At 39.5% G+C, this 16483-nt stretch overlaps 1 protein-coding gene across 3 annotated transcripts in view; it reads right to left on the bottom strand.

Annotated features, from left to right (window-relative positions):
- Positions 1–16483, bottom strand: part of Csnk2a1 (casein kinase 2 alpha 1) — a 47618-nt gene that overhangs the window by 15611 nt on the left and 15524 nt on the right. For 2 of the 3 annotated variants that reach the window (XM_021156528.2, XM_029470751.1), the window contains exons 2-6: positions 9102–9311; positions 5876–5987; positions 2653–2754; positions 2135–2185; positions 1405–1464 (exon numbers count right to left, since the gene is read on the bottom strand). In XM_021156528.2, coding sequence (XP_021012187.1) covers positions 1405–1464; positions 2135–2185; positions 2653–2754; positions 5876–5987; positions 9102–9202 — 426 coding nt within the window. In that variant the 5' untranslated portion in view covers positions 9203–9311. Of the gene's footprint in view, positions 1–1404; positions 1465–2134; positions 2186–2652; positions 2755–5875; positions 5988–9101; positions 9312–13207; positions 13270–16483 lie in introns of those variants that run through there. The other variant, XM_029470753.1, reaches the window with a different exon arrangement.

The following is a 16483-nucleotide window of genomic DNA, read 5'->3' as shown; positions in this document are numbered from 1 at the left end:
TGATCTAGGTCATCTATCAAATCTGAATAGTTTATAAGCTGAAATTGAGGTGAATGGAACACACCTTTGAGTTTGTCAATCCTGGCCTTTGTCAACCATGCCATTAGCTAAGTTCTTGTTCTTCCTGAAGGACAGCCTGGGTTTCTAGCCTGTAGGGCAGGGCAAACATGTCTACACCTACATGTCCTGTTTTCCACATGAGCCAAAAGAAGATCAATGTCCATACACGTATAATCTTTTGATGCTTTTGGAGGGGGTACTGGGGTCAGTGTTTCACTATGACTCTGGATGACCTAGAAATCACCATGTAGACCCAGACTGTTTTCAAAACCAGGTATCTGCATGCCTCTGCCTCCCAAGTGTTGGAATCAACAGCATGTACAAGCATGCCCAGCTTTCTTTTGAGACTGTTAAGTCTTAAATAAGCTGGCATGGTATTAACCTATGAGTAATTTATCCTACTCGATCGAAGCAGTTCTTTCCTTATAAAGCTAATTTTGTAAATACTGAGTGGCAAGATGATTTGTGACCTTCACTTTAGAAATCAAAGTCAGCAATCTCTAGAAGAGATTTACAATCCTTAGAACAATGACCCTCTGAGAGTGGAGTTCAAGAGTCTTTTTCTTTTCTTTACTTTTCTTGAGACAGAGTTTCTCTGTGTAGCCATGGCTGTCCTAGAACTTGCCTTGGACCAAGCTGGTCTGTCTCTGCCTCTTAAGTACTGGGATTAAAGCTATGAATAAGAATCTTTTTAAAAACACATTTATTTGTTTCTTGACAAACACTGTAGCCCAGGATGGTCTTGAACATGTGGCAGTCCTCATACTGGGATTACAGTAAGTCTTATATCTCCAGGCCAGTGTCATCTGATGAATACTAAGTAAAATAAAGTGTATCAGCCTCCAGTGCCTAAGAAAAGGCTGTTTTCACACTGTCATTTCCACTGTTTTCTTTAAGGCATTCTAGGGCTGGGGATACAGGGAACTGCTGAAGTATCTGTTTGGCATGCATCACAGAATAAAAACTGTAACCAAAAACAAGGCCTTCTAAAGCTGGGTGTGATGGGTCATAACTCTTGAGTCCCAAAATGTAAGATGTTGGGAAAGAAAGACTAACAAGATAGGCCTCCCTGGACGAGAATGACTTGTGAGTTGTAGGCCAGCCTTGTTTCAGAGTAAGGCCCTGTCACACAACACTTACATGTTTTAATTACAGTTCTATTGCACCCCACTTCATAACTGAGACTTTACCCAAGAGTATAATACTAAAAACATTTTAAAACTATTGTTGAAGCCCTCTGCTTTTGGCACATATTACAAAGTTAATCCCCCGGGTTTCTCTACCATTAAATAAACTTCTAAAGCAAAGATCAATTTAAAAATATTTAATACATATATTACTCACTTTCAGAATTTCATACATGTAAAATCGAATGTCATAGTCTGTTAACGTCTGGTACAATTGCTGTTAAAGACAAATGCAATAGTTGAGCTATAAAACAACACTAAGATGAAAATTTCCTCACCCTATTTCATTGACCACAATCCCAAGATTTGTTTTTCAAATGCTCTCTACCTCTTGACCAAAAATTCACTTTCAAGAGACTCTTCGAGTCTTCACCTCTACATGTCAAACACTATAAATGTGTACCAAGGAAAGTGCCTCCGTTCTTCAGTCATACCAGAATAGAGAATTATTCAAATCTGTAGGCCACAGGAGGATCTGCATTCAAAGATCTGTACTGTACATGTTTGCGTTACAGCAGAATCTTATGTGACCTTTTCTCATTATCTGTTGTGATCCACATCCTAGAGGATCTTAAGGAATATGCTATTCTTTGTATTGTATAACTATTATATAAATATTATTCTTTCTTGTACATGGTTGCCTAAAGTCAACATGTACTGTCACCTTCACTAGTATGGATACCAGCAGAAATTGTCAAATGAATGATAAATGTGGTAAGATATAAATGTCTTAGTTATTCTAAGAGCACTAAACAAGATGAATGTAAAAATATCCAGACATGGAAAGCAGGTATTATTTTAGCACTAATAAAAACAAACAAACTTTTTATATTGGCATCCCCAAAGACTATGTCATCTAAAAGTCCAGTAGTTTTAAATGGTTATACCTTGAAGTCTGTGTTGTTTACATGTTCAAAAACCAAGGCAGGGGTTCGTGACTAAGGGAAAAAAAAAAAAAAAAGAAAACACATTAGTACCAGCAGCTTTAGTTTTCAGCTTGTGGGTGTTGTGTAAGGAATATGATAGTCCTTGTTGCAGTACTAAGAAACCTTGCCCACTCTGATTTTTTGGAAGGATTTTGAAGAAAAATTCAGCTGAACTCTCACAAGGCTCCAGGTGGCCCAACCATATACCTATTGCCCACTGGCACTTGGCTTTGGTCTGTAAATTGGATTAACACGTAGATTTTAATTTTAGTGTTATCAATCTTCTGGGAATAACAGATTTTGTGCATGTATGAATGTGTGTGCATGTGTGTATTAAATCTTTCAAAGCAGAGCCTAAGCTGGTTAAATGTGTAACTGATTTAGAACATTTAAAGCATTAAATGATGACAACAGAACCAAGTCAGTTGTGCTTTGGGCACTGAAGCCCTGGTGGGTCTTACCAACATCACTGTACTTACCACAGGATCTTTTACAATGTCTGCAAGTGTGATGATGTTGGGCCCACCTCTCAAATTCTCCAAAATCTTTATTTCACGCTTAATTTTCTTCTTTTTTACTGGCTGAAAATAGTAAAGAGTAAAACTGTATCAGAAAAAAAAAGCATTTCCCAGTGCATCTCACAGTTAACGTAAGTAATACAAAAAAGCGTCTATAGAAACTTCCCGAAGAAAAATAATACGGGGGGGGGCGGTTGGAGGGATGGCTCAGTGGTTAAGAGCACTGAATGATCTCCCAGAGGTCCCAGTACCCACATGGTAGCTCACAACCATCTGTAATGGGATCTGATGGCCTCTTCTGCTGTGTCTGAAGACAACAACAGTATGCTTACATCCATAAAATAAAAGGACGAAAGGAAGAGAAAATGTGACAGATTTCTCAGGACCCCTTCTTCTAGCACTGTCAAGTACTCTGCAGGCACTTAAAAAGATTTCTACCCCAAAGACCAGATATCCACAGAATTAATTTCAATATAATTGTAGTACTTTAAAATCTTGTAAGCTAACAATTAAAATGTGACATAGGTCCTTAAAAAAAAATCTTTATGGGGAGGCTGGAGAGATGGCTCAGTGGTTAAGAGCATTGACTGCTCTTCCAGAGGTCCTGGGTTGCAATTCCCAGCAACCACATGGTGGCTCACAACAATCTGTAATGGGACCTAACACCTTCTAGTGTGTGAAAACAGCTACAGTGTGGTCACATACATAAAATAAGCAATTCACACACACACACACACACACACACACACACACACACACACACACACACGAGGGTTGGAGAGAATGCTCAGTGGTTAAGAGCACTGACTGTTCTTCCAGAGGTCCTGAGTTGACAGGTCCAATGCCTTTTTCTGACGTGTCTGAAGACAGCTACAGTGTACTCATATACATAAATCTTAAAAAGAAAAAAATCTTTTGGTCTGGACATGGGGTACAATCTTTAACCCCAGCACTCAGGAGGAGAGGCAGGTGGATCTCTTGTAAGTTTGAGGCTGGTCTGGTCTACAAAGCAAGTCCAAGACAACCAGGGCACTGTTACAAAACAAAACAAACTTTCAATAGGGCCAGAGAGATGGCTCAGCATATAAAGGCACTTGCCACCAACACTGCTGACCTGAGATTCATTCCTTGAATCTTTATGATTGACTCTTGAAAAACTGTCTTATTTCCAGAGTCAGAAAATAAGTAAATAATGTTAATATAAAGCTTTTTAATATTTTAGGGGAAAAGAATGGGTCTTCTTCATTCCTTCCTTTACAGTCTTCCTATAGCCCAGGTAGCTTCTAATTCATACCAATGTTCCCGTTTTGCCTTCTGAATGTACTTTAAAGGAATGTAATGTCTTTAAAAATGCCTAATGGCAGGGCTGGAGAGATGGCTCAGAGGTGAAGAGCACTGACTGCTCTTTCAGAGGTTAAATTAAAAAAAAATCTTAAAAAAAGAAAAGCCTAATGGCTAGAACTATTAATTACACATTTTTGTTATGCCTGTAGACTGCTATTAAAAAGATGCAAGACAAGGAAAGTGCTACAAATGCAAAGTGTTTGGAAACTTCTATTTCTCAGTAGCAACAGCCAGCTCTGTGAGGGCAGTCTCCAGAATAGTGCGGCTCAGCAGGCAGTGCATGGAAAACACGATTGCATATTGACAGCCCACTAGCTAAATATGACTTGTATAATATTTCAAACAATCTTGAGCAAAAATTTATTTTAAATTTTTTCTGATGTATGGATGTTCTGCCTGCATGTACGTTTGTGCATGCGTATTGGATATCCTCAAAGGCCAGACGTGGGCATCAGATCCTCTAGGACTAGAGTTCAAGATGGTTATGAGCTGCCATGTAGGCTAAGAATCAAAGCCAGATCCTCCAAAGAGCAGCTAATGATCTCAACAACCGAGTCACCTCTTCATTCTAGAGTCAACATTTTAAAACATCAGAATGCAAATATGGGTTTCTAGATTCTCTCTGCAAAAGAAAGCATCAAGAAACACTAGACCCGCACTGTTACACGACACTAGTCACCTGCAGCTAAGAAGCAACTATCTCCCTTTCTTTTGTAGACGAGGGTGTATATAGTGCATGTATACATGTGTGTCAATGTAAAAGCTAGGTCAATATATAACATTTACTTACTTAAAAAAAAAGATTTTATTTAATTTTTATATATATGACGAGTACACTGTAGCTGTCTTCAGAGACACCAGAAGAGGGCATCAGATCCCATTACAGGTGGTTGTGAGTCACCATGTAGTTGCTGCGAATTGAACTCAGGACCTCTGTAAGAGTAGTCAATGCTCTTAACCGCTAAGCCATCTCTCCAGCCCCACATTTATTATAAATAAACCCCACAGCATGTCCATGGAGATCAAAGCACAACTTAAGGAGGCTAAACTGAGACTCTCAGTCTTGTTGCAAGCATCTTTACCCTGATAGGCCACTTTGCTAGCCCTCCACCTTTTGAGACAGGGTCTTTCATTAAATCTGAAGCTTCCTGAATAATGACTAGCCTGCCTGGCCAGTAAGTCCCAGGCATACTCAGTCTCTACATACCCAGGACTGAAATTACAGGCACATACATACTGTTGTGACTGGCTTTTTAGGTGGCTACTGGGGATCTGAATCCAGGTCCTCAGACTTGCATAGCAAGTTGTCTGTTTTTCCTCTCTTGTAGCACTAAGAATCAAACCCAAGGTCTCACACTCTAAGTGAACAAGCATTCTACTACCATGCCACATGCCCAGAGGGTCCCTCTCTCTAACAAGGCATACACTTCCAGGTTTGTCTTAGTCCCAACCATTCATATAGTTGAAGTACAGGTGGTGATACCATAATGACTGAACTACTATCATCTGCTTCCCTTTCTTATCCTTACAAAGCAGAGATAATGATTTGCTTATTGAAAACAGAAGCATAGGACATAACTGAAAGCATAGGACATGGACACTTGGGAAAGAGGAGCCTGTGTGTTTATTCCCCTCTTTGACCACATCCTAACTATCCCTTCTCTTGCTTTAGGTTTATTCTGTCAAGCTAGTATCAGGTGTACTACTGACTTCACAGGATATAATGGATAGGCTAAACTACTGAAAAAGAAAATACTTTAAGAGACATGTATAAAAAGGCATCAATGTGTATAGACTCTACATTCCAAGTAACTCTTGACATTGTTTTTCTTACACTCACCTTGAGAATTTTAACAACAACTTTTTCATTATTTGTGATGTTGATGGCTTCAAACACTTCACTGTATTTGCCCCTACCTAATTTTCGAACAAGCTGGTAGTCATCTTGATTCCTACGGATAAAAACAAAGTGACAATGATTTCAAAAATATTCAATTTTCTAAAGCTTTTTTTTTTGGGGGGGGGGTCAGACATGGTGGTACATGCTTGTAATTGCAGCCTTGGAAGTGAACACATGAAGATCTGCCTTCAAGGTCATCATGGTTTATAGAAAGCTTATTGACAGCTTGGGCTACAGATGACTCTGAAAAGAGAACCACACACACACACACACACACACACACACTGGAGGGAGAGATGAAAAGACAGACAACTAACTCTATTACCAGTTAAAACAAGAGATATTCCAAATATCTCTTAAAAAAAACACACACACAGAAAAATTTGAGGGTATGGCTCAATTAGCAGACCCACCACACGCATGGCCCTAGGTTCAATCCCCAGACCGTGTAAACCAGACATGGTGATCTCCACCTATATTCCCAGCATTTAGAAGGTAAGTACCAGAAGCTCAAGGTCACCCTCAGCTACATAGGTCAAAGCTAGCCTAGGCTGTATGAGATCCTGTCTCAAAAAGCATTAGCATTAATATTTATTATTATTAAGCATTCTCAAATGTTCTTTTAAATCTCAAACTGTTATGTACTAATGGCACAGTGCACATAGTTAGCTTGCATTGGGATTTAAGTATGTTTGTCTCCAACAGCAGCCTACTTTCCCTTCAATAATGGATTTGCATGCATTCTTGCTTCATACTACCTGGTCCACTGTTGGCACTTAGTAGAATTCAAGTGATGTAAGAGTATTACAGATATACCCGGAAGCAGGTCTTTCTTATAGGGCCTCTTTTTCTACAAAAGGGCTTCCATATATAAATATATACAGGTTTGCTCTCTCCCCTGTCCTTCAGGACAAGATCTGACATATAATAAAGCTTGCAACTGCATTAGAAACAGTGAACCATAGGATCCTGCTTTTACCTACACTGCTGGAATTCAAGCCATGCACCACCACTGCCTGGCTAAGGTCAGTCCTTTTTACTTACAAAAAAGTTATCTCAAAATAAAAAATAAAGTGGGGCACATGCCTGTAGTAACAAATCCTGGTCCTTGGGAGGGAAAAGCAGGGTGATCAGAAGTTTAATCACATCCTAAGTATATAAAAATCTGTCTCAAAATACATCTTCCCCCCATGAAAATGGAGCTGGAGAGATGACTTTAGTAGTAAAGAGCACTTGTTCTTAGAGAGGACCCAGCCTCAGTTTCCAGCATCCACCTGGTGGCTTACAACTATCTGTAAACTTCAGTTCTAGGGGACCCAACCCCATCTCCTGATCTCTAAGGACACCAGGAAGAACATGCATGCAATATGTATCAGGTAAGTAAATCTTAAAATAAATAACTATGGGCTGCAAGATGGCTTAGAAGGTAAAGGCCCTGAATTCAATTCTCTGGTCCCATATAATACACAGAAAGAACCATCTCCCAAATGTGGCATATGCAGACTCCTCATCAAACAATGTGTAAAAAGTTAACACACACACTATGAAATAAAGTAAGATGAAAAACTAGACTGAGAGGTAGCTCAGTTAAAAATACTCTACCATGCATGAATCCCTGATACATAACCTGGTGTGCTGGTGTACACCTGCAGTCCCAGCTCTGGAGAATGGAGGCAGGAAGACTACAAGTTCAATGTCATCCTGGGCTAGACAGCAAATTTGAGGACAGTCTAGGAGACTGGAGATATAACCTGACAGTTGTGTACCTTGCCTATAATCTATAAGGCCCTAGGTTTAATGCTAAATAATAGAGGAGAGGGAGGGGGCAGAGGGGGGTTAAATTCTATTTCTTCTTATAATACAGTATGTACCATTACCAGTCATTCATTTTTGTCAAGCAGTTAAAAAGGAGAAAGAAAAGGTAACATGAACTAATAACAATGGACAATATTAATACTATCCAGTCACTATTCATTGAGTTCTCTCATACAGGGGTATATATACTAATACAAACAAGTAATTAGCACCATACAAACATTCAAAGGGGCTCTCTAGTACCATTTCAGCAGAGCTATGAGTAAAGCACATGATTTGAAGATAAGATTCTTAAGACTCTTACAGTAAACACGGGTATAACTAGAGTTCAAAGTCTGTAACATTATAGAATTATTAAGATTATCAAATAGTGATAACATTTATTGGTTTATACCATGGTTCTTGATTGTATCTCTAAGGCAAGAGTGTCTCCTTATATGCAGAAAAATTGCTTGCTGTTAAATTATCACAGCATACTAGAATGGAAAACATATGCTATGACAATTCAGGGAGACAGTTTTAACCACTTACAGAGTATAGAAAGTCACATGGAGTCAGATATAAAATACAGTATATGGGAGTTAACATTTTATTTATTTTTGAAACAAGGTTTACTAGCTCAGGTTGACCTATAATTCAAGGTTACATGGCCTCGGCTTCTCAGATTTCTACATTTAGCTGAGTTGCAGTCAGTTATATGTATGTAAAGTTATATTCAGTGTATGTATGTATATGTATATGTGTGTGTGTGGTATGTTGTGTGTATCAATTTTAAAATTGCTTTATTTTGTACTCAACTCTCAAATGCTTTCATCACAAAAATGGCAAAACTCTTCAATTAAATGTTGTGTTCAGACAAGAAATGTAAACATTCAAATGAGCCTCTCATTTGATGGTAAACATGGTGGTTGAAGGAAACAACAGCTCTTGCGAATCTAACTGATGGACTGTTCCATGGGTCTAGGATGGGGTCATGAAAAGGGTCCATGGAAAGTCGCATGGAAAGGGACTAGGGTCATGGGAAGGATAGAAGTTTAAATCCTGATTCCCAGTCTTTATTATCACTATGGGACAGAACCCTGGTCCCCAAAATGCTGTATATAATTAAGAGTTTGGTAATTCAGTCTCTTACCTATCTTTACTGCTGAGGACCACACTTGCCTTTACCTCAGAAGCCCAGGCAAGTCCCACACTTGTCATCTACCTGCAAACCTACAAACTGGGCTGCCAAATGAGCAAGCTTCTTGTCTTTGAGCTTTGGACAGGTCAGGGAAGGCTTGCTGACACGGTCAGCAAATCTACAAGGTATATGACTTTGGGTAAGTACAGAGAAATAAATGGAAATAATTACCCCCATTCCACCACATGTGATTCATAATCCCAGTACTCTCGGGGTCGGTGTGTGTTAACATCTGTGTAAACTCTGGCCCTGCTTGGCACGGGTCCCGACATGTCAGACAGGTTGACAGACAAAGCTGAACTTGATGTTTAAAGATCTGGCAGTCACTGTGTTCAAAAGCAGACGTTGGTAAGACTTTGTTTCAGACCCTTTTTCTTCACACTGCGGAAACAAAATGTAAAACAACAACAACAAAAAAGACAAAAACTTTACTTTTTTCAAAGTATATTGCCAAAAACTATTTTACTAATAACAATGGTCTCAAACATATATCTGTGCTAAAGTGTCCCAGCTGTGCTAGAACTGATCCTGAACGTAATCAAATCTTTGAAGTAGCCTGTAATCTGCATTCAATGTTCAGATATTCTTTGAAGGAAAGCATGGAAGATAAAAAAACAGCACTGAGCAGATACAACAGCAACGTCACTGTTTATACAGAACACTGAGATAAACTTGATTTCAAACTTAACGGAAATTGGTACTTTCTCTTCATAGGAATAAACTTAATAAAAACTGCTGACAGGGCGTGGCAGCAGACACCTATAATCCTAGCATTTAGGAAGTGGCCCAGGATTTCTAGGTCATTTTCAGCTATATAGATTTTGAAGCCAACTTGGACAGGACACCCTGTCACAAAACAAACAACTACAAAAAAAACCCATGAATCTTCAGAAAAGGGTCCAGCACACATGAGGCAGAGGCAGAAGAACTAGAAAATTCAACGTTAACCTTAACTGTTTATCAAGTTGAAGGTCAGCCTAGGCAACATCAGATTCTGTTTCAAAAACAAAACACCAAAAACCCACAAACAAAACAAATCCCACAAAACACAAGTCAACAATAAAATCTGGGGAAAATCAGTACATTTTAATAACCATGCTATCAAATCAAATACCATCCCTGACATTTGTCTTCCTCCACTGAAATTCCTACAGAGCTTGTTGATCCATATGCCGCACATTTAATGAAAATGTACTGGGCCTTCCATGTGATAACCTCAGAGAGACATACGTAGTTTTCTGGTTCATAATGCCTAATTTCATTCAAGAGCCAGCCTGGTCTACACAGGATGCAGGCCAGTCAAGGCTACAAAGCAAGACCCTGTCTCAAAACAATAGCACCATAACACACAACCAAAAGACAAAACAAAGCAAAACACCAATAATCAAAAAGGAAGCAAGAGAGACATGACAACTCAACACAACATACCTCCCTTCATGTTGTGTCACAAGGAAGAAGGTGCAATAGATAATACTGACAAAACTAAACAGAGGCAAGTTAGAGATTTATACTAACGTAAAATTACAAAGTTGATATATTACCATATTAGGAAAAATTCCTGAAATAACTAGGTGCGCCCACATGTGTGGCATATACATAAGAGCACACTCACAAATGAAAAAATACATGAACAATATTACACTGGGTAGGGGCTGGCTCAGTCAGTAAAGCACTTTACAAGGACCTGAGTTCAATTCCCAAATCCTTCCTTAAAAACAAGCAAACAAAAACCAACCACTACCCGTGGTGGTATATATATGCCTGTAATTATCGCGGTGGGCGATACAGTCAAGATTTCTGAGATCTGCTAGCCAGCCAGTTCATCCCTAAATTGGTGAGCACCAGGCCAATCAAGACCCTGTTTCAAATAGGAGGTGAATGTATTCAGAGAGCACAGTTATTTATTCTTTGGCCACCATAACAACTGCATATACAGGTACACTCTCAAATAAGTGCACTGGTGCATAAACAGACAGACATAAGCTAAGCTAAGAACAGATCACCATACACCCACACACAAGCAGTTAAAGGGTGGAGAGATGGCTCAGTGGCTAAGAGCACTCACTGCTCTTCCTGAGGTTCTGAGTTCAATTCCCAGCAACCACATGGTGCTCACAACCCTCTGTAACGGAATCCGATGCCCTCTTCTGGTGTGTCTGAAGACAGTTACAGTGTACTCACATAAAATAAATCTTTTTTTAAAAAGCAGTTAGAAATATAACTGTAGGCATGGTGGCACATGCCTTTTAATCACAGCACTTGGGAGGCAAAAACATAGATCTCTGTGAGTTCAAGACCCAGAGGGGGTCCCAGGACAGCCAAGGCTGTTGCAGAAATTCTATCTTAAAAATACAAAAACAAAAACCAAACGAAACCAGAAACCAAAACAATCAAGCAAAAAACCAAATAAAAACCAAAAAAAAAAAAAAAAGGCAACTCGAGTTATAAGGGCATCAGTGTTCTTTGCATTTATCTGTCAGACATTTTTAATATAAAAACACACGTGTATCATTTTAGCCTTGTGTAAGTGTACAACTTAGTAGCACTGGTTACAATCACAATCTTGTGCAGCTTCCAATTTACTACCTATTTCTAGAAACTTCCAAACTGAAAATTCTGTGTCCACTGAAAATAAACACCCATATTTTGTGCCCAGCTTTACTTCTCTATTGTTCTTCAATATCTTGTCTATTTTCTAGTACAATGTCTTAAGCTTCACCCTCTAGAATGCCTTATCATGTCCTTCTTTGAGGGAAAACAACATTCTACTGCATTTACGAAGTGTACTTTGCTTACCTACTCATCCGTTGGACTTGACCTAAATCAACATTTTAGCTACCATGAATAATATTGCTATGCACATGGGTACACAAGTATTTGAAACCTTGCAGAACTGTTAACTTGTGGTAATCTGTTACTGTTTTGTTTGGTTTGGTCTTTTGCTTTTCGAGACAGGGTTTCTCTGTAACTCTGGCTATCCTGAAACTTGCTTTGTAGACCAGGCTGCCTTTGATTCACAGATTATCTACTGCCTCTGACTTCCAAGTGCTGGGATTAAAGGTATGTGCCAACACTACCCAGGGTGGATTTTGAGTCACCATTCCCTGGGGTGAGGTTTGAGATAGGATTCACGATACAGCCCAGGTCGGTCTTGGATTTACAATCCTCCCACTTCTGCCACTCAAGTGCTGATTCCAATTTTCACTTCCCTAGAGGTTAGGGTTATTTCTACCCTTTTATGTGTTTATTAGCCATTTTTATCACTTTAATCAAAGAAATGTCTATTCCAGAGTATCATCCATTCTGTTGTCTACAATTTTTATATCACATCAATAATACTATTTATCTTTGTCTCACATTTAATTTTGAAGCCATTTCTAATAAAAGTTTAAAATAGTGTGTTTATCCATTCACACTTAGAAGAATTAAACTGAATCCCAACCTCATACTCATTATAAAATCAATTCAAACTCCATAACAACCCTTAATATCACCCAACAAAGGATTAATATCTAGAATATATGACGAACTAAGAAAATTATGCTCCTAAAGGCCCTGCAGGAAGAGGGCTCAGCAGGTAAAAGTGCTTTCAGAACAGACCTATCAACCTAGGTTTTGATCCCTGAAATCCATGGAAGAGTTGGCCTGATTGGGATTTAGACAGTTGAGCAAACAGGGATGTGGTAAATAGGACATGAAAACCCAGGTGATGTATGAGATAAATACCTGAATCAGTATTTCATTTGTACCTCTGGAACGTCTACATGTATATTACACAAATCTAACAAAAGGACACAAAGACAAACCAAGTTTCTCAACTACTGGCTTGGTTTCCTCATGTATTTCCTCTCATGTCTAACAATCACATACATGTGAACCCATTCTAAAAGGAGACACTAGGTTTTGGATTACCCTTCTCCCTTGGGCTTCTGCAGAAGACTGGCTCCAGGATCAACCATCAGCAAATACCAAACTTTGAAGGAGCTCCAAGTCCTCACATAAAGTGACACTGGGCTAGGTATGGTGGAATATACATACCTACAACCCCAGCAATAATGAAGGTGGAACAGGACTGACAGTTCAAAGCTAGCCTGGGCTACATGAGACTGTTTAAAATAAAAAAACAGAATGTTTATGTATTAAATCTTTTATTACCTGTGTACTTTAAACTCTTCCCAGACTATAATGCAATGTTTAATGTACATACTACTCGGTTCTATGTAAATACTACATAAAAAGCTGTTAGAATATATGGTTTAGACAGTAACAGTCTCTACCTGCTTAGTACAGATGTAACTTGTTTTTCTGGATAGTTTTTTTAATCCATGATTGGTTGAATCTGTAAAGGCAGGAGAACCCAAGGCTGATCAAGCATGAGCTAAGTTAAATGCTTAAAGACTTACCTGTGGACTGATGACAGAAGTTCACTAAAACAGTTCAAGCAGAAAGAGACTGAAAGTGAGCAGGATTTAGGAGGCAGAGGCTATTGTAATACCTATGTGAGAAAAGCTAGCCCAGCTCAATCTAGGCTAGTAGCAGCATAAACAGCTGGACACCCTCCCTCCAATCCTCTGGCACAGAATTGACTGCATAACAAACAGCTCTGGGTAGACTGGAAAATAAATGGGAGGTAACTCATCTCTATTTGAATATATTGTTGGTATCATGTATGAGAAAGGTAAAAATTCACGACAGGTTTTGGATGTAAATTTAAAATGGCGTTGAGACATTCAAATGGAGATTCTGAGTGGGCAATTAGAAATCAGAAGTCTAGAGCTAAAAGAGGGTCTCAGCTTTAATACCCAATTGTCTCAGAAAATTTTTAATATCTATTAAATTGTGTGTGTGTGTCTCGGTGCATGTGTGGAGGTTAAAGGACAACTTGCGGGAGGCTAGTCCTCTCCTTCCATCATGTTGGTCCCAGATACCAAACTGAAATCAGACTTAGTGGCAGGCACCTCTACCCAATGAGCCACCTGACCAGCCCAATTCAAACAATTCTATGAAGCAAACATTACCTTTCTAATCTACTTTTCTAAACTACAAATAACAAAACAACCTAAATAAATTCAACAGACTAACCAAAGAATACCCATTACAAAAGACAGGAGAGGCAGGACTCAAAGTCAAGTTGGTTAGCTTTTGAAGTTCCAGGTTTTTATTTCTGTATCTTCCTTCCATTTTAACTTCCAAATTCATGCCTCAGCTTCCTGAGGCCAGGATTTCAGGTGTATACTACCATGCCCAGCTGGAGTTCTCTGCTTCCTACCACATATTCCCATACTACTCAGTCTTTGAATCCTAATTTTCTTATTAGATCTTTATTTCTCTCAAGTCAAGAACCATAACCTGTCAATGTTTAAACTGAGGAGGAGGGCACACATGGGTCCTGTCAAAGAACAAACAGCAAGTGCTCTTAATCTATGCCTTTTCATTTCTTTTTTTGCAACCCCCCCCCTTTTGTTTTTTCAAGACAAGGTTCTTTGTGTAGCCTTGGCTGTCCTGGAAATAGCTCTGTAGACAAGGCTGGCCCTCAAACTCAGAGATCTGCCTGTCTACTGTAGAGTGCTGTGATTAAAGGCATGCACCCCCACACTCAGATCTTCATGCTTCAAGCACCCTTAACCCCACTGACCCATGTCTCCAGTCCATACGTTAACAGCTTATTAGGAAGTTAACAAAGCACGTGAGTACTGGCTCTCTGGAGGGTCAGTTTATAACCACTGCACAATAAATCAGACCTGAATCATCTGAATCATCCTAAATTACCACTTTCCCAATCGTTTAGTGATTAACAATTCCATGGCACTCTATCTACAACCCAAAGCCCTCACTCAGCCTGACTTTGAAGACATACTGCTGGGCATGGGGGTGCATGCCTGTTAATTCCAGCACTCAGTAGGCTAAGGAAGGAGATTACCAAGAATGAGGCCACCTGACTATAAGACAAGACACTGCCTCAAAACAACCAAAAGACATTGCTAAGTCTTGAATGCCTAAAGTTTAGCCTAATACAAATCTGTTAAAAACCTGTCAAAAATTCCCTTACTAAACAAAGTCAGAGCACACCAAAGCCAGTTACATGCTCTGCACACCTCGTTCAATAAAATAGAAATAAAGGAAAATTCCATTCAAACTAAGAAGCTTAGAAATGATCCAACATGTGATTACATATTTCTAAGAATGTAAATTTTAAGAATTTTCTAATGTTTAAAACAAAAGATAACACCAGAACTTGAAAATAAGGAAACTAGTTTTTATACTACAAAAAGTTTTATTTAGTCCATTTAAATACTAATGTTTATTACCCATCAAACAAAGCACGAGAGATGGGAATAGAGCTCACTGGTCAAGTACCTGCCTAGTACACAGATACCTCCATTCAAGCTCCATCACTATCTAATACACAAACACGGGATAGGGATATAGATCACCAAGAGCACCTTCCAATTGTGAGACCAGGGTTCCCTGTTCAGCAGCCAATAACTCAAACCAGAACATCCCATTCCTAGACCAAACACAGTGAATAAAGAAGAGTTTACAACCATCCAGACACAAAGATTTGTAAAGAACACGGACCCAGGCATAGTAGTACCAGTCTACAATCTCAGCACTTGGCAGGGGTGGGGCAGGTAGATCAAGAGCACACATCCTTCCTCAGCCATACTGCTAGTTAAGAGACACTGGCTATATGAAATTCTCTCTCAAACTAACAAAACAGAGGCCAGCAAAGTGACTCATGGCAGCATAGGGATTCCAGGGGTGAAGGGGCAGAGCAGAACACGAGACACACAGACACACTGAGACAGAGGCAGTCAAAAGCCCAAGGACCTGAGTAAGTTCAACTCCAGGACTCACATGGTATAAGTAGAGAACTCTTTTTTTTTTTTTTAAAGATTTATTTATTTATTATATTTAAGTACACTGTAGCTGTCCTCAGACACTCCAGAAGAGGGCGCCAGATCTCATTACGGATGGTTGTGAGCCACCATGTGGTTGCTGGGATTTGAACTCTGGACCTCTGGAAGAGCAGTCGGGTGCTCTTACCCACTGAGCCATCTCACCAGCCCAGTAGAGAACTCTTGCAAGCTGTCCTGACCTTCATGCTCAGGCCACCCACAAGCATACATACATAAACAAAATAAGGAATATTTTGCCTCCACATAGAGGATCATGCTTGAAAGAAAAACCACCACGAGAGAAAAACACCTAAGCGCTGCTGCAGAATCATCTCTGCAACACTCAGGGAAAGAACACTGTCCTTGCTTCCCTTGCTATAAACTCAAGTCAAACCAGGGCTGGAATATACAGTCCTTCCACAGCATCTCCAAGACCTTTAAGGACGGTTCCTGGCACCACAAAACCAGAAAAACAAAACAGTCAGTCAAAAGAAACTTGCCTTTTTTTCTTTATACAAGCAGCACTGGCTAAGCATAGTGATGCACTCGGGAGGCAGAGGCAGGTGGATCTTTGAGTCCAAGGCTAGCCATGTCTACAGAGCTAGTTACAAGCCAGAACTACATAAAAACCCTGTCTTGAAAAGCACTCCTAGC

This window comes from Mus caroli, chromosome 2 (assembly GCF_900094665.2).
Source record: "Mus caroli chromosome 2, CAROLI_EIJ_v1.1, whole genome shotgun sequence".
NCBI classification, from domain to species: Eukaryota; Metazoa; Chordata; class Mammalia; order Rodentia; family Muridae; genus Mus; species Mus caroli.
The sequence above is the reverse complement of the archived record's forward strand: the minus strand, read 5'-3'. Positions and strand labels throughout refer to the sequence as shown.